The sequence below is a fragment of the Musa acuminata genome, chromosome BXJ3-4 (genome assembly GCF_036884655.1).
Source record: "Musa acuminata AAA Group cultivar baxijiao chromosome BXJ3-4, Cavendish_Baxijiao_AAA, whole genome shotgun sequence".
Lineage (NCBI taxonomy): Eukaryota > Viridiplantae > Streptophyta > Magnoliopsida > Zingiberales > Musaceae > Musa > Musa acuminata.
In genome coordinates, this window is record NC_088352.1 from 39375949 (window position 1) to 39400930 (window position 24982).

General features: G+C 40.5%; 2 protein-coding genes across 4 annotated transcripts; both read left to right on the top strand.

Moving 5' to 3' along the window:
* Nucleotides 1-1943: 1943 nt before the first annotated feature.
* On the top strand, nt 1944-15649 carry LOC135635689 (kinesin-like protein KIN-UB). 3 transcript variants are annotated; one of them, XM_065146939.1, is made up of 19 exons: nt 1944-2307; nt 3844-3944; nt 4088-4210; nt 5658-5843; nt 6013-6234; nt 6317-6482; nt 7712-7861; nt 8337-8425; nt 8591-8794; nt 9821-9937; nt 11051-11185; nt 11279-11410; nt 11840-11978; nt 12054-12146; nt 12890-13015; nt 13150-13275; nt 14310-14453; nt 14872-15000; nt 15082-15649. In XM_065146939.1, the coding sequence occupies exons 1-19, from the start codon at nt 2115-2117 to the stop codon at nt 15240-15242; spliced, it is 2736 nt and encodes a 911-aa protein (XP_065003011.1). In that variant the 5' UTR covers nt 1944-2114; the 3' UTR covers nt 15243-15649. The 3 variants fall into 3 exon arrangements, with proteins under 3 accessions (XP_065003011.1, XP_065003009.1, XP_065003010.1); XM_065146937.1 differs by having other exon boundaries at nt 1979-2307; nt 5703-5843; nt 15082-15515; XM_065146938.1 differs by lacking the exon at nt 9821-9937 and having other exon boundaries at nt 1979-2307.
* A 2901-nt stretch (nt 15650-18550) lies between these two features.
* On the top strand, nt 18551-20708 carry LOC103996875 (ACT domain-containing protein ACR8-like). The gene is made up of 6 exons (XM_009417960.3): nt 18551-18831; nt 18904-18949; nt 19033-19218; nt 19300-19857; nt 19944-20048; nt 20129-20708. The coding sequence occupies exons 1-6, from the start codon at nt 18770-18772 to the stop codon at nt 20495-20497; spliced, it is 1326 nt and encodes a 441-aa protein (XP_009416235.2). The 5' UTR covers nt 18551-18769; the 3' UTR covers nt 20498-20708.
* Nucleotides 20709-24982: the final 4274 nt, after the last annotated feature.

Here is a 24982-nt window from a genome sequence, read left to right on the forward strand (position 1 = left end):
ATGATGATGATAAGTCGATATGTGTGAACATATAGATGAAATATCGATAATCAGACATAAGTCATAAACGCCGTTTCACATACAAATTGCAGTGTAAATTTGAGTTCACTGACATCTAAATAAGCTTGTACTTGTCAATGCACTACTCAGACTAGATGATGATGAATTCGGATGCAGCGGCAGTAGGATTACAGGTCAGCTGTTTTGCTCGAAAGATATCAACAAGAACAGTAAGAACAGATTTGACTGAAAGCAGTAAGAACAGCCTCAAGTGAAAGAACAACAGGAAAAGATTTGTTGCGATTCCTCGAATTCTGCAACCTCTTCTGATTCATCTTTGTGACAGAACAAGCCACTGGGTGGGCTTGCAGCATGTCATGAAACAGATCGAGATGGCATCTTTAGCCCTAGTGTTTCTCGAGAAAGGAAGTGTTGGGTCACCATCTGGTTGTAGGCAGCGAGTTGCCATCACAATGGTAGTCAAACAGTGGATGCTTTGGCAAGAAGTTATTATATCTGAAGTGCAAGTTCTCATTCATGCAAGATCTGATCGCCTTTGAACTTACTTCCACTGATTGCCAACCTCGTCCTTTTCTTTGCTTGTAGGAAAATGATGGACTGCGAGATCTGATGTTGGCTTGTTATTAGGTAATCCAAGCCTCGCATCCTCCTTTTGCCAACCACAAACATCATATTCTCTCTCTCTATCTCTTCAATGATACTGTATCATGTGTATTTAATTTATTGACCTTAAGTTGGTGTTTTCTTCTCATGGCGACGTTCGAACCACAATACTAGCAAAGGAGAGCTCCTTCCTAGCATGAGGATATGTGTAGGTGATAGTTGAATCGATTCGATTCGATTTGAATTTGTGTGCATAAAGTATATAGGGAGTTTTTATGCACACAAATTCAAATAGAAAAATATATTAACATAAATTAGTGTCATGAATGATTATCACATCTTCATGTGATGAAGTTAATATGACATAATTCATAAAATCGTATACCTCTTGATTTATTGAACATGTTGAGTTTAGATTGATCATCCATGATTTGATTGGATTTCAAATGTCTTAAGTCTTGATTGATTATGAATTTTAGCCCGATTAATATCTAAATATCATCTTATTTTAATCGTGATACTAATATGTTAAATGAGTCAGATTAATCATAACAAAAGCTATTATAAATAATACTTTATCTTTGTGCGAATCTCTTATCGACGATATTACTCGTATTGATCCCATAAACTTAGAAGAGTAAGTGATGAACGCTCGAATTGATCCCATAAACTTATGATGATATCATAAAGCTTTTACCGGCCACGATAGTTAGCACATTTCAAAGATATATCATATGATACTTCAAATCCTCAATTAAATGAATTCGATAGAGTTTGATACGATCAATGTTTTATACACAAATAAAATATATTAAATAAAAATTTAAATCCTCGGTCTTTCGAGTAATTGAAACTTAAAATCTCTTCACCTCTTTTGAATTCATCCAAACAAAAAACCAAAATTGTGCAAGCTCAGTTCCAAGAAGGGACAATATCTTAATGAGTCATTGAAACCTACTGATATTGATAATGATGATGAGGTACATGATCATAATGATCAAGTAGTGATCGTACTATTGTCGGACCCGTTCACGTACCCATCCCACCATGGTGGGCTCCATGGCCGTCTCACTACTCTTTGCCCATGCCGCTCCAACAAGCTTTTAAGGGGACAAAGCGAGACCCCGTAAAAAGCTGCAACCAATCAGAAACAAGGTAAAGTTCGAGGGAAAACTGAATGAAAAGCAGAGCCCCAAATAAAAACGGAACTTCAATTGCGGCCCCAATTGCTTCTCCCCCACTCTCATCCACCTCGGTGGGCCCACCACCAAAAGCCCACTCATCCTTTCTTTACCCTTTCGGTCGCCTTTCAATTTGAACCTCTCTCGCTCTCTCTCTCTCTCTCGCTCTCTCTCTCTCTCTCTCTCTCTCGTTCTCGTCTCCGATCGCTTCTCGGCGGTTGTGATCGAGGAAGTAGTACCGCATTACGTTGTAAGAGAAGAGGCGAGGGCTTCTTCTGCTTCTTGGCCTACTTCGATCGACGGTGGGGGATGGCTTCCGGGAGCTACAGGAACGGAGGCCCCAAACCGACCTCCAAGCTCGACCGCCTGCCCCCCTCCACTGCCTACTCCACGCCCAAGCCCTCCGCCAAGCCCAGGCCCTCCGCCGCTCCCGTCCCTCGTCGTGGCGGCTCCGTCGCTCCTGCCGCTGCCTCCGCCGGCAAAGCCGGCGGCGATGCTGGAGGTTCGTCCACACACACACACACACTGAGGTCCTTTTAGATCACGTACATTCTGCGCATTGATCTGTGTTTTAGTCTGTGCTTTTCCCCTATAAGTGCATGCTACTGTTTTGAGCTGCATTTTTGTTAGCCTAAAGTGGCAATTCACCCTAACCTATCAACATGTCGTTCTTTGCGGTTGATGCTTGTATACTCGAAAGCTTCATAAATAGGGAATTTCTGTTTCCTTCTTGCTTGGGGGACTATTCTGAATTCTTATGCTCGTGGCGGCATAGGAGAAGAGCGTGGAGCTGCGAGTGTTTGAGGTAGAGGTGTACTAAGATTTGCAAATAGATTTATATGCAGATTGGGCAGGCTAACGAACGGGTTGTGGCATCTGAATAGCTCGGCTGGGAATGAAAATGCTGTTGAGACTTTTGATTCAAAGATGTTGTGATTGTCTCATGTGTGGTTGATTCTGTAAGGGTCGCAAACATGGGTGGTGAAGTTTGTGTTTATGTGACCCACTTAAACAGCTTGCTCCTTCAGATGCTCTAGATTCGACAAATTGGACAAGGAACCGGCCATTGGAGCTGTCAAGATAGATTACCGGACAACATGTAGAATTTAGAACTGTAAGTTTCTGGGCAATATTATAAGACGTATACTGGTGGCAACAAAACAGTGAGATTTTAGAAAAGGCTACTTCATTGAAGAATGGACAGCCGCGATTTGTCCTATCTCTTTGTTGTATGTGTAACGAGTTTGTCTATCACCTCTCCTCAAATGTAAGCTTGTGTAGGTTGCTGGAGCTATCTCAGATCAAAGCTAAAGGTGTAAAGGCTCATAGGGAGGTTTCAGGGTGGTGTGGATGCAATTGTGCACAAAGTGATCTAGAAAGAAATGAAGGAATGAATTACTCTTGGCTGTTTGCTCAATCACCTTGTCAGAAAGAAATAGGATGTTTTCTGGAAACTATGCATAGAAAATTGTGAGAAGCATTTGAAACTAAAAGCAACCTTTTTTTGTTTGGATTATACAAATGGCATTATCATTGACACTTGAAATTTCTTTATTGTTTTGATTTTCAAATATGAACATTGATTAAAAATCTAGGTTTAGTCAGAGTTCTGGTCAAAATTGAATTCAATTTTAATGTCATCAGCAAGACAAGTTGCCGAGTGGCATACCGCTTGCATGATGTGTGTGATGTTTCCAAGGGGAAGGAAGCGATATCTGATGGAAGAATAGCTTATTTCACACAGTGAATATGTGCATTATTACTGATACTTAAGGCTTATGGTTAGTTTGGAATCTGGATTATGGTAACTAGAATAAAGATGCCTTCATTTATACCAGAGAACGTGAAATCAACATGTTCTTTTCTTAATTCATCAAATGTCTATCAAGTTCCCCAACTAGAAGAATGGTCCAAATGAGAAAAGAGTTCCATACTGCTGTGACCGTGATATTGTTAGTTTCACATAAGTATTCTGTCAGTCCTTTCTGCATTGTTTTCAAGTTGCTAAAGAATTGATAATCTTTGATGTCCTTGACAGTTCCTGGAAGAGTTAGAGTGGCTGTAAGACTTCGGCCTAGAAATGCAGAGGAAACAATAGCAGATGCAGATTTTGCTGACTGTGTTGAATTGCAGCCTGAGGTTCTTGACATATTCCTTTTGTTTTATATTGGACATCTATATAAGCTTGCTGAAAGTTTCATGTAACTGTGACTGCTTTTGTGTGCAAGCTTGAAGCTTACAGATAGTGTCATTTATTATTCTTATTTTTTGCTGGGTTGCAGCTTAAAAGGTTAAAGCTCCGCAAGAACAATTGGGAGTCAGAAACCTATGAATTTGATGAAGTGCTGACAGAATTTGCCTCACAAAAACGTGTATATGAAGTTGTTGCAAAACCAGTTGTGGAGGTACATATGATACACATCCCTAACACTTGATTTTTTCCAGTTTACTTCATGTTCACTACACCAGATCAATCTTAAACTTGGTTTCAAATTCTTGCCATGAATAATTAATTAGGTATAATTTCATAACTTTGTTTCCTTTATCTATGGAATCTTACCTTGCTCGTGTACCATGTACTAGACAGCATAGTTGGCATGGCTTGGACATGCAATTCTTGCCATACACTATGATCATTTATGATTTAGTTAGGATAATAATTCTTGTTAGTAATGTACTTTTAGGGCTTGGTATTGCGTATGATTAGAGGTGATCAAATCTGTTAATATACTCATTATGCTACTTTTTCTTACATAATCTAGCTTTGCTGGTTGGTATTGCATTAGTCTTACATTTACAGACTGTATTTTACCAAGACACCTGCATTTTTCTCTCTTATGATGGATTTTCCAAGTTTTTGATGGAACCTACTTTGTCCATCCATCTGAACATTCCACTGCCCAAAGGCTGAGAAGAAAGGTTTTCATCTCCATTAGACAGGAGAAAAGTACATGGAATGCTATACTCTCAGTTCAGATAATTTTTTGCTATTTCTTCTCCCACTAAACATGCATAGTCAAATTTCAGACTCTAAATCTGGTATTAAAATAACTTTTCCTAATTAAAATATCTCCATGAGTAGATCTTCCTAACAACATTGTCACCTTAGCTCTAGGTTGGCATCACAAGAAGCTTTTGAAAGAGCCATAATTTGTTTTATGACCAGGATTTCTTTGTGCTTGATATAGGTTGTGGTAATAAAAGAAAATGCTAGGTATTTTGAAGCCTTTTCTATTTCTGGTGTTTAATACTTGAAACCTAGCTTGTTATTCTAATCTTACTCCATTAGATGGTTGGAGTCTACATATTTTTTATTTCAGGAAAATTTATATCAATTGCTTGCTACTTTTCACTAATTATATTTGGGCATTCTAATAAGTACATTTAATGTTGCATCATTTACAAGGAGTACATTTAATGTTTTACAGAATTTGTGTTCTTTTATATTCCTGGCACATATACTTAGGTTCTTAATTGGACATTTAGAACAATTGGGATATTTTCTTTTTTCTTTTTACTATTCAATCTAATTCCTTATAATATACAGCATTTTCCTTGCCTGTTGAGATATTCAATGGAAAACTTGGATAGTTGCTTTTGCATATCTTAAGTATTTCTGCTTTAAGGTCTGCTATAGTCACTGTTGTAGCTTGGTGAGTGTAGTTTTCTTGGCAAACACATATTTCCCAATGTTGCTTAGTTATAGACAGATGAGATTCTTACTCTCGCTTGATGGATTAGCTGTATTCAATTTAGACTGCAATGACATCATCAATAGATGATTCTAGTGTCACTACTTTTTTAGGGCATTCTGATACTGCAGCTCATGATGAGAAATCATTTCTAATGTAGAGTGTTCTGGAAGGGTATAATGGTACAGTTATGGCCTATGGACAGACGGGTACTGGAAAGACTTATACTCTTGGAAGGCTTGGTGAGGAAGACACTGCAGCACGAGGCATTATGGTCCGTGCAATGGAAGACATTTTGGCAGATACATCTCCAGAGACCGATTCTGTTTCTGTATCATATTTACAGGTTCTTTTTTAGATAAAATAGTCATTGGTTTGCTACATGATTTTACTTATGGAAGTGAGAACCCTAAAAATAGTTAAAGCTTGATATGCAGCTTGTTCAGACTTCTAAATCCATTCATGAGACGACCTTGCATCAGAGGGCTAACATTTGTATTTATGGTTTGTTATAGTTATACATGGAAAGCATACAGGACCTTCTTGTTCCTGCAAATGACAACATTGCCATCATAGAAGATCCAAAGACAGGAGATGTTTCACTACCAGGGGCTACCAGTGTAGATATTAGAGATCAAAAAAGCTTTATGGAGCTCTTAAGATTAGGAGAAGTGCACCGTTTTGCTGCTAATACAAAGCTGAACACCGAGTCATCTCGGAGCCATGCTATTCTAATTGTGAGTGGATATTTTATATATTTGATAACTTCTAATGGTGGTAACTGAAACTTCAAGAATAACTATTGCTGCATCGTGCCAGGTCCATGTTAAGAGGTCACTTAAGGGAAGGCATGATGCAGATCATGGTTTTCCCAGTGAGAATGGTACTAATTCCACCTTGGTCAAATCTTTCAGACCGCCCATAGTTAGAAAAAGCAAACTTGTAGTTGTGGATCTTGCCGGTTCAGAGAGGATTGATAAGTCAGGTATAGATATCCTATAAATTTCTTGTGAAAATTTGTACCTTATATTAAAAATCTCTTGCTTGCTGTTTGGCATATATCCTAGAATTTTATGTTTCCCCAGCAACACCACATTTGTTAATGGCAGTATGCTTGACCGATGCAAATGCTCTGCATGGTCGAACATAGTGATGGTTACGTAAAGAAGCTAAAATGCAGGAATACAAAGTAAAAAAGATGCATTCCATAAGTTCTAAGTTTCTTGAATGTTAATCTAGTTAGATCTATCATTCCATAACTTTATGAATTTAAATATAAGATATTTATTGGTGTATCATTGTTGGTAAGTAATAAAAAGAAGTGAGAGGGAAAGAAAGTTGAAAAAGGGAATTTCACTAGCCATTGATCTTCTGGTTGTGGCAGTCAGGAGAATTTGCTTGTTGGAGAAGACCCATGTGGTCTTCAACAACGAGGAGAATGAGAAGGCAGCTAGGGAGAGTGATTGAACAGCTATCCAGCTAAATCGGAGGTGATGTGATCACTTTTTTCTATTTGACAAACTCTGTTGCATAAAATAAAAACAATTAGGTGATATGGGTGTAGTATGACAATATGAAAGCAAAACAATTAGGTGAAATGGGTATCTCATGGCAAGAGTGAAAATGTATAGAAGATACACATGTTCTCAATATAGTTGTCTCACTACTATGATTTAGAACATTTTGAAATAATTGGATATTTGCAAATATATTGAACATCATCAGTTTGCCAACAATGTATATTGATATTGCTTTAAAAGTTTTCACAGTTTGCAAAATCCGGCACACATAACAAAGAGAAGATTCACCACTTTATTTGACTGAGGTGCTGGAAGTTTACATGCTCCTTTAAGTTTCTGTACAGCACTAAATGATTTTTAGGACAATGTATTATTCCATGTATGATGAGGTTCATTTGCTTGTTAACATGTGATATAAATAATTACCATCCTGGATGTATGTTTTTGTGTTTGTTACAATGATGATGGGCACACATGTCACATATCCATTCATATTTTTATTTTGTTACTTGTATCAGATATAGTCAGAAGAAATTGAATAAAATTTCAGTGTAATTTTTACATAACCAGCCTGGTTCTCTATTCCTGTAACTAATTGGAGTGTTTGGTCAGAACCAAAGGACATATGCACTTCCATGTGATGGATATTCTATATCATGACTGATGCTTTTTTTGGTGCCAACATTGTTCACAGGAAGTGAGGGGCATACTCTAGAAGAAGCAAAGTCGATTAATCTATCATTAAGTGCTTTAGGCAAATGCATTAATGCACTTGCTGAAAATAGTCCACATGTTCCAGTTCGTGATTCAAAGTTGACAAGACTGCTTCGAGATTCATTTGGAGGTAAGATTTAACAGCTTTCTGGGACATACCAGTTAAAGTATATATCTGAAGTGTTGCCCTTTTCCATATCATATGATCATAATTTTTCATTTTTTGTGGTATCCTTTCTCGTCAACCTTACAAATGATTGATTGAGCCATGTGTGGAAGATTGGGTTTTGAGAGTATTGTATAGCTGAAGCACCAATAGATAATACCTGAACACATGATGCCCAACACAAGTATTTAGTGATTCTTGAAACTTGAAGTCCATTACTATTTGCTTCTGACTTCCAATTGCTTCGATTGTATTATACTCTTGTTCATTAATAGTACAAGTCTGGTTGAAAACCTGATTTTAGAAAGCTGAAAAATTGAATTTTGATTAAATTGTAACTTGATTGTAAGGATTTTCTATGACGACTAACTGAAGTTTGTATATTGTTATTGAAGTAACTCCGTGTATCCTTTTTTAGTAACATATAAAAATCTTACAGGAAGTGCAAGAACTTCGTTAGTGGTGACTATTGGTCCATCTCCTCGCCATAGAGGAGAAACTGCAAGCACCATAATGTTTGGACAAAGAGTAAGGTTCTCAAATCATTTTGCTGTTGCTTTGCCTCAAAAAACTTATTTTAAATCTTTGTTCGATAAATATTACATTCAGAAACACCGATTACCAGTGGTTCTGCTATATAGATTATTTTTTGTCCTAAGAAGCAATTTTTTGCTGGATTTGCGTCCGTTGTAGGCAATGAAGGTGGAGAACATGGTGAAACTAAAGGAAGAATTTGATTATAAAAGCTTGTGCAGGAGGCTTGATATTGAGCTTGATAAGTTAATGGCAGAGAATGAAAGGCAAAGAAAAGATTTTGAAGATGAGATTGAGAGAATAAGGACAGAAGCTGACAGCCGAGTTGCTGAAGTTGAAAAAGGCTACAATAACACTCTTGAGGTGTGCTTTTAGATTTATCAGTCAACCCACTGATAGGCAAGTCCTTTATGACATTAACTTAAAATCAGTTGCCTTTAAAGTGGCATTTCCTGTTGTGCTGTAAACTTTTTCTTTTGTCCCTTTGTTATCCTCTAACGAAGGTGATAATAAACAGGAAACAAAATTTAACTAGTAAATTGTAGCGCCTGGACACTAATTGTGAATTTCAATCTAATATTTAGGTCAATCACATGAAGCTTTAAATCTCAATGTAGCACATCACCGATGGTCACATTTGTCAGCTTGTCACAGTTACAAGCTTGCTATTGGATTCACTATTTGTGATGGTTGTTTTAGATGTAATCATCAGTTACTAAAATTTGACTTCAGACAACACCCAGCCACATGTAACAATCAGGTAAGGTATTGTGTACATTTGGAATTTGGCAATATTGACCTCACATTAACCATATGAAAATTTGTAAGCACAAAAAATTCCATATATGGCTTCACTCAGCAATATTGTCCTGTATCTTCGAGAAGAGCCTTTATTTTAAAGATTTTCATCAAGGTCAAAGAGTTGCAATAAATCCAAATCCTAAAGCAACCTAGTTTTTTAACCCACTCAAAAACCTCCTTGAAGATCCATGTCTCAGCAGCTGAGGGAGAAGTTCCTGTCATGGACACTTGTTCCAGCAATGTGAGGATTAGAACTGCGGATTACAAAATCACATTCATCTTCAGAATAGAGTCCGTCCTGTAATCAATCAAAGGGTTCAACTCCCACTTTATCCAAGTGAGATGTGTGATCATTGCTAGGATTATTAAAGGTCTGATTAGTTTAATTGGAAACAGCAGCTACCATTTGTAGTTACAATATGTGAACTCTTACCAGGTTTTATATATTAATTGATAGTACAATCCTTGAAGATTATCTGGACTAATTGCTGGCTCCAGTTTTAGCCTCATTCTTTAACTTGGTGTGGCCTTAAAACTGTCTTACTGACTAGTGAGTCATTCTTCGTTTTTCACTTTTTTCTTATGTAGAATGAGAGGCTAAAGTACCAACAAGACAATATGGACTCAATCAAGAAGGTTGAGGAGAAGTGGATGGCTAATGTGAATAGAGCCAGAGTAGAACATCAGAGTGCGTGTCTAGAAAAGGCATGTAACAGCAAGGGATATACTAATTTGAATTTCTATCACATTCTTATGCAACAATTTCAGATACTGTTGTCTTTGTTATTGGCCTCTGTAATAATTGATTATTGTATACTGTGTGGTAAAAGCTTGGTTAAAGCATATGTAGAATACAAGAAATGCAATTAGTTTGGGGATCAATTAGGAGAATTCATGGTTGACTTGGTAAAAATAAAAATAAATTATCCAGGCTCCATTCAGAAAATACCAAATTGGTAACTCATGTAATGTACAAGTACCACTTGTATCATAAACAATTATTATCCATATTATAGGAGTGATTTCAGATGTCCAACCAATAACCAATGGAATAGTATGATGAATACATTGACTGGTTTGGGAAAGGCATGGAATGAATTGAAAAAAAGAAGAAGATGATAGCACAATTTTGTTGGCCAAATTCTTTGTTTACAAGTTTTAAAAAAGTGACAGCCTTGTGATATCATAGTCATACTCTACAATAGAGCTGTTTCTAGTTACTGCATTAACTTATAGTATATGTTTACTTGTTGGTCAGGATTACTTCATTGGTGAAAATTACCTGTCATATTTGAATTAACAAATGGCTGACAGGCCAAGAAGCTATGATGATTAATGTTATATTTGCGGAGGGTTACTTGGTCTTTCTTTCTTTTTCCTCTAATATTGTTGGAACCATCCCTGACCAAGTCAGCTATACTTCCTCTTGCTCTATGGCTCATATGATATGAATTAACTCATGTCTATTTGCTGGTGCTTTTAATGATTTTTTTAACACTACTCATTCAGCCTCTTGTTCTAATTTGAGTTGCTTGAAGGAACTTGAAAGTAGTCATTCCTTGCTCTCTCTTTCCTTCTAATACTAGTTAATCTCAATTTTCCTCATCTTTGTACTGCAGTGACTTTTGTAGGTGTAGGCTCCTAATTCAACACTCTGACCAATTTGCATGATTGGTGTTGTAGTTGCCACATAAATTCTGCCTTGACCTTAATGACAATTGGTTAAGATTTTTTTTGTTGAAACACATTATCTTTGCTTTTGCCTTCTTTATTATATTGTTTATGAGTCTTTACCTATAATTAATTTATGGTGCATAGGCTCCAACAACATCCAGCTCAGCTGATATTGTCGAAGTCAGACAGTTACTCGAGAATGAAAAGATATTGCGACAATCTACAGAAGAGGTGGTTATGAACCTCAAATGTGAAATATCACACTGGAAAAGATTAGAGGTATGGTTCCTCTTGATATGATTCTTCAGACCTTTCAGTTTCTGATATCTGAACAAATAGTCTTCTGCATGTTTTGCACTTTGTTGGTGTTAGGCAGCTGGCAATTCTGAAATTGTGAAACTTCGCAAGATGCTGGACAGTGAAGCCAATCAGAAACATAAACTTGAAGAAGAAATAGCAATACTGAGAAGTCAGTTGTTGCAGTTAAGTTTTCAAGCCGATGAGGTAGGTGGTTATAAATTAATTTGTTTGCACCATTCAAGTCGATCAACTGAGTTGTTGCATAGACAACTAAAATTCTTGAATGTCCTGATTATAATTATACTGTTATTCTGTCTTCTGATCCATCATGACATGTGTCACTCTGTAATTGTTGACATAGGGTACTGAATACATCCTAAATGTTTGGTTATGTCGAGACAGATGTCTGTTGACTGATTGCCAGCATGTCAACCATCTTTTCTCTGTGCTAACAACTTGACTGCTTTCATTTGACAATCATCAATACATTCACACCAGATTTCTTTTTCTTAGAATTTTATATACCAGGATGTCTGCAATTCCATTTGACATGAGAACTTCTTTTTTATTATGTTCTTGTTTAATCCAGCTTTTGCTAATCACTGTTCTCGTATTTTCATTTATTTGAATCAGACAAGTAGGAGTCTTGACAGAGGTGAGTCTGGAAAAGCCTTAACTGGATTTGATTCCCTTGTACCACAAGCTAGGCATCCCCAGCTTAGAGATTCAGCAAATGGACCGAAGGCCTCAATTGCTAAACTTTTTGAACAAGGTACTTGTCATTGGCTAATAGTTTTTAATATGGTTGGGTTTGTTGATTTTCTAAATTGGTTGTTCCATATGGCAGTGGGTTTGCAAAAAATATTGTCATTGCTTGAATCAGAAGATCATGATGTTCGAGTTCATGCAGTGAAAGTTGTAGCAAACCTGGCAGCCGAAGGTGAACATTAATTTAGGAATCTTTCATAATTTATTCTGCAGTTGTTTTATTATATTAATTGTCCTATTTCTCCTTTTTGGCATCTTTAAACTGCTTTTCTACAAATTAACATGTAGCTGAGTTGAACTTACATAAAAAGGCTCTGCGGTATATGCCCATGGACTGCAATATGCCATGGTCCCAAGTTGTAGATCTGCGGGGTAGATTGGAATCAGCCAAAAAAAGTAAAAGAAAATGGAAGGAGAAAAAGAAAAAAAACTATCACATATCTTGCCTGGAATTTCGTTTTTCTTCCTCTACGATTCTTCCCATCTCTCTCACATGTTATGTGGCTTGAATGACATTTGGAGCCTTAATCATATAGCTTCTATCAATATTAATCAATTATGACCTAAGAAATACTTGGAAAAGCGTTTAGTTTAGAATTTGAATCGCTTGGAGAGCAAGATGTGGTTTCGAAGCGCGAGGTATGAAGTGCAATGATTCTTGGGGAAAAAGAATCCAATCGGGGAATGGGAAAGGATGAGTGCTTTACAATTTACAAGCACAACTGAAAAAATGGGTGAAATGCATCTTCATTTTGAACGACTTAACCTTTTAGTTGGTGGTTTCCTTCCGTAACCTAGTGTCTTTGCTGTCACTTAACACTTAATTAGCTATGTGGATCTTTCTTTTATGGTCTTAAGTAATTGTTTTCTTTGTGTATTTTTTCTTTTATTAATAATGTATCATCTTATAATCAGAAGCAAACCAGGATAAGATTGTAGAAGCTGGTGGTCTTACGTCATTGCTGATGCTTCTAAGAAACTCAGAGGATGAGACTATACGTAGAGTAGCAGCTGGTGCAATTGCCAACCTTGCGATGAATGGTATGTGTATGATGATTAATATGCTGGCAGTGTTTTCTTATGACTGAAACCTTGAATTAAGATCTCCTACTCGGTCAACGTTTTTTACTTCCTCACATGATTGTGGCTACTCCATAATACTTTTGTCATTGCAGAAACCAACCAAGAGCTCATAATGGCTCAAGGTGGCATTGTCTTGTTATCTATGACTGCTGCTGATGCTGAGGACCCTCAAACACTTCGAATGGTTGCTGGAGCCATTGCTAATCTATGTGGAAACGGTGACACCTTTAACTTCCTTTCAATCTTTAGTCAAGCTGCTAATGCTACTTATATAAATGTTATTGACCACATGATAATTTGGAATTTGAAGCTTGTTATTGTAACTGCATAGAAAGGACGCATAACTAGGCTGTCTTTGTGCATATATTTGATCAAGAATTCCACTTTGTGATATTTTGTTCTTTCAACTTTCTGGAGCAATTGTTCCCACACTGTGAAGTAACTATCTTATTGATGGGGTGGACTTGTGACCGTGTTAGAGTATTTATTGTGTCATGATCAATATAGTATCATAAAAATATATGCATATCTGTCTTCAAGAAGCAGCTTACAGTTTCAGCTATAGGAGCATATATAAATAATAAATATATCAAATGGTACATATAAAGGTCCCCAAACTTATTACTGTGATCTTCTAAGTTTTCCCATAGGGATGTGTCATTGTGTTCTTGGATATACAATCTTCTGTACTTGTATCTATTTCCTACTTAGAACATCTATATTCTAAGGTTTTCTCCATTCAGAATAACAAGAACAAGCATTACTAATTAGGTCAAAGGATGATATCATATCAATTCCCAATATGACTGCTTAAGATTGACCAATTTTTCTGTTTACACGGAATTTTGGTTTCTGACATGCTTTTGCTGCTATAATTATATGATTATCCCAATGTAGCTCAGAAAGGTTAAATTTAATTTTCTGACCTCATGTTACCAGGTAGATTCATGTTACCCTATAGTGTATGTATAATGACGTGAAATTCATCTGTAACTGAAGTAAATATGATCTGATACCATACATGAGTCTTCGTAGCATAGGTCTTGGCTGTGCAGATATGGTTGATTTTCTCTGGGTAATTTTTCATATGGACTATTTTCAACATCACCCAAATCTTGCTTACAACAATCTGTTATGTAAAATGAACTATTTATGGTACTTTTTCACTGCTAATCATTAATCATATGATAACCTGATGACCTACCCATGCATTGTCTTCCGAGATTGTTGAGGCTCTGACTGTTTCCTACAGATAAGCTACAGATGAAGCTTAGTGTAGAAGGTGGCATTAAAGCCTTGCTAGGTATGGTTACGTGTGGGCACCCTGATGTTCTCGCACAAGTTGCACGTGGCATTGCAAACTTTGCAAAATGTGAGTCACGAGCTTCTACTCAAGGTACAGATATTCTTGCTCTACTTGTTTAAATGATACCTTGTTCCTTTTATATTGATGTAATTTTTTTATTTAATTTGAAAGGTTATTATTAGGTGATCTTTATCTTTACTCTTGTTAATATGTAGTGTTTACATTGGTCATAGATCAACGATGAGCGAATTGTTTATTTACATTAACATGTTGTTTAAATCAGTTGGATGATCAAAAGCCATCCCTTTTTAATTAATTAGTTGTGGCAGTATCAAATATTATTTATTGTCTGTTAGCATATGGTCATGTACCAAAGTGTACCACTTTTGATATGGCCTTTAATTTATTGGAAGTTTTAGTAAGTGCCTTCGGCCTCAGATAAGCTTGGAGCATAAATTTGCTGGTTATTTCAGTGTAAAGCAATTAGTCACACTTTGCTTTGCTGCAGGAAATAAGGTGGGTGTATCTCTCTTAATTGAAGATGGAGCTCTTCCATGGATTGTAAAAAATGCCAACCATGATGCTTCACCTATAAGACGCCACATTGAGCTTGCACTGTGCCACTTGGCACAACATGGTAATTTTACTTAATATCCTCAATGTAGTGACTGAAATCCTAGCATCTCTTTTTCCTGATATTATGAACTATTATTTGCAGAAGTCAATGCAAAAGATATGATCAGTGAGGGAGCTTTGTGGGAACTGGTTCGCATCTCACGTGATTGTTCACGAGAGGATATTAGAATGCTGGCACACAGAACTCTGATCTCAAGTGCTACACTCCGGACAGAATTGAGACGATTGCACATTGAATTTTAAGACGCTAAAAGTAGCCTGCCATCTGCACAGTATCTTGGTTTAGGTGTATCTGGTTGTTTGTGAGCTTCATATCTCAGAGCGTTTGTAAAAGAAGATAACAAAGGTTTGCCTAGCATCTGCTTAGTACAAAACCAGTGGCTCATGGAAGTAACTATCATCCTTCAGCCAAAAGAGGTCAAGTTTTTCCTGCCATTGGTTGGTGTCTGTTCAAACTGGTTATGACTTGAGACCCTAAATTCGGATCTGCCCACACTGCAAATGTATTTGTTGAAGGTAAATAGTGTGTAGAAAATAACTGAGGTGGTTTGAGTTAAAGACAACTCTGGACGAGCTATACTCGATCCACCATTCACCTGTATTAATTGATAATTAACCAGTTCACTTGAGATTTTGACACAGTTTGTGTTCATATTTTATCAGTCCAATATTGAAACACATTCGATGATCGACAGAAATGAAAAGCCATCGTATGTTGGAACATCTTTAGTATTGGAACCGTGCTTTGTTGTCTTCTGCTCGGTGTTCAAGATCTTTTATGATTCACTTGTGTATAATGCTAACTAAACTGGTGCATTGCATTACAGGTACTGTGTGATCAAGACACTACCAAGCTGTGGTCAATGAGGTCAAGAAAATCTATACAAGGTATATGCTCCTTTGACTTTGCAAAACCAATGTAATTGTCTGTTAGTCGGGCATCAACTCCCAACAAAGTGCCCACGGATATTCCAATCGGTAACTAATATTCTGTGGTAGGATTATGGGAGGCATTGACAGATCACACAGACAGGAGAATTCATTCAATATGATATTACAGGTTCAAACTGCAACATGTATGTTGGAATGCCTTTAGGTTTTCTCTCACTTTATAATTTTGGATGGTTTATTATTGGCAGGAAGATTTTCAAGTTTTCTTGTTGCATTTTAAAGCTGTAAGGGCTAAAAATTGGATGATAAAACTCTGCCTTCAAGTATATTTGTGACAAATCTAAACTCTCTGTTTCTGAAGTAGCTGCAGGAGCAATTGTTTGATATTTCCGTTTATTTAATTAATAGTTCGACCAACAGTATATAGAATTAGGTGGTAAGAGATATGTCCTGCTCTGTTTAGATGAAAAAAAAAGGCAGGAACTTGGCATCAGAAATTTATTATGTAGTTCCACTGATTCCTGCTCTCGATTTACTTGTATCATCTTTTTGAAACAAAGCCTATGTGACTTCCGATGACAAGCAACCTGCCACCTTTTTATGAGAGCTTACCCAACTTTCTCTCACTCTATCCAGTTTGCTCATGCTTGCTACTACCAGCCATCACATCTCACTCTTCGGTCCACTGCTCTGTTGCCGGAAAGCTGAAAAGGAGATCTACAGCTGGTAGCTGCTTGATTGGAAAGCAGCAGCAAATCCTGAGAACAAAGGCTTACTAGATTTGGTTGGGCAAAAAGACCTTCCTTCTGATGTAAGAATGCAAAAATGGTCCTAAAGGCTTGTTTGTTTATCTTTGCAGGTACAGATCATGGAAGTATCAAAGCTTTTGGAGGTGCATGGATTTGGCTTCATGCTTTTGCTCAAAGTTATCTTATGGTAGTGTTTTCCTGCTGTCTTAAAATCTTTAGAATGGTGCAGATTTTAAAGCTTCTCAAAATCTCATTAGTATACTGTACTTCTGTGGCGACCTCGGAGATCTCTTGATGGATCATATGTCCATTGTTGCCATCCACAAGACCCAACTACGTACAGCAGCAGCAGCAAACAGTATGGCACTGTTTCCCACTCATCGATGGCGGGTACCCATCCAAGAGGTGTGGCCGTCCCCTTTCGGTACCACGAAGCACAGATTACTCGCACAACCCGCATGAGAACATTTAATTTGCTGCTGCTTGGAGTTGTCATCTTTGGAAAACTCATGACATTAGAACTTTCGCTGCTCTGGAGAGACAGAAATGATGACTGAGGAGGCCTCTGTTTTACCTTCCGTCACAGGACTTCAATGCCCACGGTTCACCCTGCACATTACCAATATGACTTGTGTCAGTCCTATAACATTGACATCAGGTCAAGAACAACTGCAGAATACAACAGTACTCTCTCTCTCTCTCTCTCTCTCTCTCTCCCTAACTTAATTGAGCCGACAAGGAAATGCTTTTCTGATGACCTTAGAGACATCCCCATTACTGGAAACTGGGTCCAGGGCTCATGGAGCTCGCGTGCCCCTGCAACTCCTTTGGGGAGCATCAGCTCCTGTTCCTAAGGGTTGTGCTGCGCCCAAGCGCAGAAGAAAGGGAAGAGCCGTGTGACCCCACCTATCTGAATCATGGCGCCGAATGAGATCTGTTGTATTCAGTATATTGTATTGCTTCTCATTTTGGTGTCGTGTGTCCACTGCTGACTCTGATATACATCCACGTTGGCAAGACGTACGTCCGCATGCCTACCTGTAACCTACGTGGACGCCATGTGGTCTGCGCTCCATGAGACGTCAACTCCTCCCACGACACAACCTCACTGATCATGCCCTGCTATTATAATTCTCCCTCCATGTTTGCCACACCATGTAAGCATTTGACAGAGAGGTGATGGAGTGTATAAAAAGTATCCGACAATGGTTGATCTTGCTGTTAACATGTCGGCATCCGGTCGTGCAGCAGTGCAGTGACTTCGTGGAGTTCCATCACTCGCCAACTACGCTGCGCGTGCCTCTTCTCTAATTCCACCGAAACCCGATTCATCTACCTTGCTTGTGATTGGTGAGAGTCATGGACCCCATGTAGCGACTCTCAGGATGCTAAGTATCACTGCGCAACGTCAGACCTTTCTAAACTACTATATCCATAGCTCTTCCTTCACATCAAAAGCATTAGTAATTGACGGGTCGACCGGGTTTTGTTTGGCCGTATCTGAACGATTAGTCACTAATTAAGAGCTCATCAAGCAACCCAATCGCATGGAAACGGCAGTAACGACGACCAAACGGCAGAAGCGTGGCCGTTTCAGTAATGCCACGGGCGGCACGGAGCGAGGCGGTCGGACCGGCTTGTGTCGGCTTACGCTGAACCGGGCCAACCCCACGTGGTGGCACGTGAGCGCTCTGTGCCTTCGCCCCAAAGCGAAGCAAAGGTAAAAGAGCGAGGACACGTCCACGTGTCAGCAGCGGTGGGGCCGGCGTGAGCTGGTTCGACCCCGGTCGGAGGTTTAAGGATTAGCTGTCGGTCTGGTCCACACAACGTGACCTCTCCGGCCGGGTTTTCCCTTTGGTTCGGGTTCTCGGGGGGCTCTTAAGCGGCGAAGCCACTGGGGCGGCGGGCGATCCGTTGCACCGTGGGAGGGAAGTGCGAGAGAGTGGAGACAAAAAGAGGCGCTTCGATTCGGACAACGGCGGATCCTTCGGACGCTTTCCCTCGTCTCTTGTGCCTTGTCGTGCCCGTCCTCTCGCTGGGATAAAGCCGCGAGAGAGGGATAGAGAGAGAACAGAAGGGTGAGAAGGAGAAGCGGAGGTTGGCTTCTCCTCTGCGGCGAAGGAAGCAGTCATGGAGTGGACGACGTGCTTGAACGAGTACGAGAAGCTCGTCATCAAGATGGACACCCCAAGGTACCTTGTGTCGATCTCATACGCTTCTTTGTTATCTCGTTGATGAGAGACTGATGGTCATCTTGTCTGTAGGGTCGTCATCGACAACGCCGTCTGCGCCACCGCGACTCTCGTCAAGGTGAGCTGTCGTCTCAAGTTCTCATTCGTGCAATCCAAGAGTTGCTTCTTTACTGGTCTTTAATGGAGATCCACCGACGACAGGTGGATAGCGCGTCGAGAAAGCACGGCGTTCTTCTGGAAGCCATCCAGGTGCTCACCAACCTCAACCTCTCCGTCAAGAAGGCCTACATCTCCTCCGACGGCCGCTGGTTCATGGACGTCTTCCACGTCACCGACCAGTTTGGCCACAAGCTCACCGACGACAGCGTCATCTCCTACCTCGAGCAGGTTCGAAGCTTCTCCCTTCCTCGCTTCGAGAGAAAGAGAGCGGCTAAGAAAAATTCGGATCTTTCCGGCTTATATTTGCAGTCTTTGGCGACGGGGAACCCGGAAATCGGCACGTCGCATGTCCGCGAAGGGCTCACGGCCATGGAACTGATGGGGACCGACCGCCCAGGCCTGCTCTCCGAGGTCTTCGCCGTGCTCGCCGACCTCCGATGCGGCGTGGTGGAGGCCACGGTGTGGACGCACAACGGCCGCATCGCGTGCCTCCTCTTCGTCAAGGACGATCTCTCCGGCTCGACCGTCGAGGACGCCCACAGGATCCGCCGCATCGAGTCCCGCCTCCGCCAAGTCCTCAAGAGCGACCACGACGTCCGAGGAGCCAAGGCCGTGGTCGCCACCACGTCCGTCACCCACCCCGACCGCCGCCTCCACCAACTGATGCTCGCCGACCGCTACCACGGGCACACCTCTCCGTCATCCTCCGTCTCCGTCCAGAACTGCGTCGAGCGGCGCTACTCCGTCGTCAGCGTGCAGTGTCGTGACCGGCCGAAGCTTCTGTTCGACGTCGTGTGCACGCTGACGGAAATGGAGTACGTAGTGTTCCACGGCACCGTCGACACCGACGGAGATTTAGCTCATCAGGTTCGATCTTTCCTCTCGTTAAATGGGATGAAATCTTCCATCTTTGCGATTCTTTCAGCTCTAATCTCTCATTCTCATCTCTTCAGGAGTTCTACGTAAGGCACAGCGATGGAACCCCCATCAGCTCGGAAGCAGAGAAGCAGCGAGTGATCCAAAGCTTGAAAGCAGCCATCGAGAGGAGAACATCCGAGGTAAATAACCCAACAATCTGCAGTAATCCACTTCCTCCCAAAGGATTAAAGATTCAGAGTCGGTGCTCGACGATGAACAGGGCACAAGACTGGAGCTTTACATGGAGGACCGGCCGGGGCTCCTCTCCGACGTGACCCGGACGTTCCGAGAGAACGGGCTTCTGGTGACGAGAGCAGAGGTGGCGACGAAAGCCGGCATGGCGTCGAACGTGTTCTACGTGAGTGACGCCGGCGGGGAAACGGCGGACCCCAAGGCCATCGAAGCCGTCCGGCGGCGGATTGGCCTGGAGCGCCTCATGGTGAAGGAGGAGCAACGCCCAAGGTTCCAATCCAAGGAGTCAGCTGACGGTGACGAGGCACAGAGTGGCGTGGGCATCGGACTGTTCTACTTAGGTAGTTTAGTGAAGAGAAATCTGTACAATCTGGGGTTGATCAAGTCATGTTCTTAGCTTCCTCGTCTTCCTCTGCTTCTGTGTCTGATGGGCCACCACTGCATGACAGAAGGTGGGGGAGAGGGAGTGAGACAACGGAGAGCACAGCAACGGGGCCGTGCATTGTGACAGAGAGGAGAGCAGAGAGATGGTGATGGTGTTGTTGTTGTTGTTGTTGTTGCTGCTGCTGTTTGTTATGGTTTATGGTTTATTGCACACACATCTTTTACGTGCTGCGTGCATTGATGGTTAGTGCTGATGTTTGACAACATTCGAGAGTTCGATTAGCTTTCTTCCTCCTTTGGAAAGCTGATTGTTATAGTTTTCTTGATATTAATTAAAATTTCTATTAGCATCGATTTGGATTGTCAATTCCAGATTAATAAAGTTGAATCAATATAATTTTCTTTTCTAAAAAAGATATAAAGTTTAACTCGTAAAAAGGGTTCGATTGTTAAATCTTATGGTAAAAGTTCTCTGATATTTAAGTCAATATTTATTTAAAAAAGAATATAAAGCCTTTTACGATTCGGAGGTTCTAAGGAATTCTTATAGAAGGTTAAAGAATATTTCCTTTAGATCATTGTGATATGGTATATTTATTTGACATATTATCATTTCTTAGTCGATAAATGTCATCTTAATTGCCTCGATATTACGTTTTGAAGTAAGGCCTTATCTGTACTCGAGTGCAATGGTCGTCTTTGAACCTCAAGCGCTTTGTCCAATTAGATATTTTTGTTATGATCATATGCATCAAGCTAAGGAAATGCTTTACCCAGTTGGAGTGTATCAGATATTTTAGATTTCTTATCTCTTGGGCAGATGCATCATCATGTATGAGAAGCAAATGCTTTGCTTCTTATGATACATTTGATGTGTTATGAATGTTTATCTATTGGACGAATGCATGAGACGTAGGGAGATATTTTGCTCGAGTGGGGTGCATTGATTTCTCTGCATGTATTATGTCTTAGGAGGATGTATCAGTTCTAAATGTTTTATATCAACATATCATATGCTTTGATCATAACAGATATATGGATGTACTTACTCGATTATGATACATGGGGGTATTGTAAATGCTTTTCGTCTTGAATAGATAGAGATGTTATTTTTATTTATTTATTTTATTTATTTTATTTATTATTATTATTATTATTATTATTATTATGTGTAGACGTATCATAGGAAGATAATCGATCGACACATAAGGCATAGTCAAATCCGCATAGAGTATTTAGATTATAATATGATTTTCTAACATTTATCATTTAATCTTATTCAAACAATCATGAAGATGATAAATTTTTTAGACAATATATGATTTGATGAATATTTATAATTTAACTATATTAATAAATTTTAACGTAAGGTATCCTCGATATATGTAAAGTTGATGATGGCATAGGGTCAACTATTGATATGATCGACCTATTATTTCTCGTAATCAAGAGAATGAAAGTTCAAAAAAAGATTGATGGTCAGAAAATCTTATAAACTTATATTCGACAATACTCCATCGTGAATTAGATAATAAATAAATAAAAAGAAGACTAAGGAGACGTGAAAGATGTTAGTGTAAACACTTTTAAGCCGTGGCCTCGGGGCCGACGCGGCTCGGTTCGAGTCTGGATGACGGGGAATCTCCCGAGGGAGGAGCTCCTCGGGACAGGCGGGACTCGACGGTTTCCTCCGAGAAGGGGCTCTTCGCTTGTGCGCCCGATGAGAGCGCTTCTTCCTCGTACCTGCACACAGGTCGGGTCGGAAGCTCGGCCCAACCCCTTCGACGATCAAGTTAGTGATGTGGAGTGAGGATTTCAGATGAAGAAAGGTTTTTGTGTCGGTCCCCTCCCCCTTTTCCTTTAGGACTCGGGGGTATTTATAGGTAAGTTTAAGGTTACCTGACAGGCCTGTCGACGAGGGCAGGATCGTACCTCTGATGGTGTCTGACATAGCCGTTGGCGTTGCGTGGAGAACCGAACTGCCGCAGGGTATGGGCGAACCTCGGTGGTCGTGTTTCTCCGCCTCGGCCAAGCATGCCGGGTCAGACGACGATGGGATCGTTGTCTGAGAGTGGGTGACATCAGCGCACATCGCGTCGGCATTATTGCCCTCTTTTGGGGTAGAGCGTCATCTAGGCATGGCTGACGTTGTGGCACGTCATGTCGTCGTTATTACCCTTATCAAAAGATTCAATTACTTTGAGATATCATGTTGATGTCATGTTGATTCAATGACTTATATTCTTTAGATATCATTTTGATATAATACAACTATTTCATTTCTTTTGGCTATCAACTATTTCATTTTTTTCACTTTAAAAGAAAAAGGTTTTTCTTTTGGGAACATTTTTTGATGATATTTCTCACCATTTGTCTGGTCTGCTAGGGTTTCAGCTGGAGTTTGCAGCAGAATCTATGTACTTCCAATGTGATACTTGTTGGCATTTGATGCCTCCATTAATTGTGCCACTGGAGACCCCCCAGGAAGACATCAACCTTACCCTTTTCTTTGATCCAGGACAAAAAGGAATCCTCAGCTCTTGTGGCAACAGCATCTACCATCTGATTGGTTGATTTGATCTTGGTAGGACATTACATCCCAAAATGCTCATTTGATCTGCTTGTCATCACCTCCTCCTTCTGCCCCCACTCCCAGAAGTCGCCGCCAATGTTCATCTTACAGCATTGGTCGGCGAACAAAATGGCTGCTGCCGCACCCAAACCCGTTGACCTCTCCTCATCACTGTCGTCTTACTCCTCTCCACGTTGTTTCTTTGCTCTGCCCAACACAAACGTAGCAGCACATGAAGACAAGCTAATTGCATCTACTTGCACGCATGAGCAGCGCCGGCGTCTCCATTGCATGGACTGACGTGCCGCGAGCCCCGCCGGCCGCTGTGTTGTTCTTCGTCCGCACTCGCCCTCTTTCTCTCTCTCTCGCCTTTTGATGCCCACCCACCATCTTTTCGCTGCTGCTCCGCGCTAAACGATGCGGCTCGTTTGAGCTCGGCCGAGCTGTCACTCCAAGCCGGGTTTAGAGCACCGTGTGGTAATCATGCTCGAGGCACATGCGTTCCCCTCGAGGAGCTCACCATCTATCTCTTCAACCACTAGTTTATGTTTCCTGTGCGGGTTGGTAAGCACACATCAAGTAGCAGTAGATTAGTGATAGATCATGTCATATATGTTGGGGAATAGAACAAAGTGTCCTCGCATGCATGCAACTACTTAGCAAGTACCGGAAGTGTGCCTTTGAATCTGATTCCACCTCCCATGAGGAGGGAGAGATGTCGCCATGCAAGTGTTTCCTTAAAGCATGCTTTGGATACTCAAGAAGAAGTGTCCTGCATGCAATTGGGCACTCACTCGGTGGAGTGTGTTCCTTAAAGGTGTCTTTTCGAAGGTGGAAGAACAAAAGCCAGATCATCCATCTATCTCCCTCCACGGAGTAGGAATCTTCCCGGGCAGCTTCTTGGATTCATTCTCCATCAGCTAGCATGAAGCCTAATGCTCTAACATGCATGCAGATGCAGCCTTTTTGTCGTGAAGGTTGTCCTCAGTCCATGGTTGCTACTGACCGAGAACATATAGATTCCAGTACTAATCGTGGCACTCGAGGATAATATCGTTGCCATGCTCAGAGACAGATTACAGTCACAAACATGTTCTCCCAAGTAGCTGATGATCCAAGTGGAAGACAACATACCATTGCAGGTTCACTGTGGTTGATGTCGTACAAGATTTATCATGGATGCTTCAGTTTTTGACTCGATCTAACTAAATATGGTCAACCGAGCTGTCAATTCCTTGTGCTATAGTCAAAACTGACTCATGGAATCACTGTTGTACAACGCTTGTCGTCTGCTACTTATGAGAAGTCGAAGCTCTCTCTTTCTCTCTCTCTCCATCAAATGAATCTGTCTGTCTGTCCATCTCAATCCTCCATCAACAGTAGGTTACAGTCAAATGGAAGAGCAGAAGAAGAAACCTCGCTTGCGGTGTTGTATGAGACGGAGATCTCTCTCTCTCTCTCTCTCTCTCTCTGTGAAAACATTGTTTAGTCATGGCCTGCTCTCCTCCTTTTGACCACCGACCAGCTCGTCGAAGACCACCCCCTGCTTTCCAATCCTCGCTTTGGCTCGCCCAAAACCTTTCTTCCATCGACGGCGATTTAAGATCAACTTCTTTTGACCGAATAAATGATATCAACGCGAACACAAATATCAAAGACCATTTAACGTTTATATCCATAAATCTCCACCTGAAGGAAAACGCTCGGATCAGTGGCACCGATGTAAATCTTCTGAACGACAATGGCATTTCGGTACGATGATATTAAAATCGGATAACGACAAAAGAAGCAGGTCGCTGGTGAGTGACAGCGGAGTCTCCGACGGTCGCCTCGCAGCTTTAATACAATAAATTAAACCCCATAAATATAAAAAAAGCAATTTCCTATTCCAATTATACCCTTATCTTTCCTTTAAATACGATACCA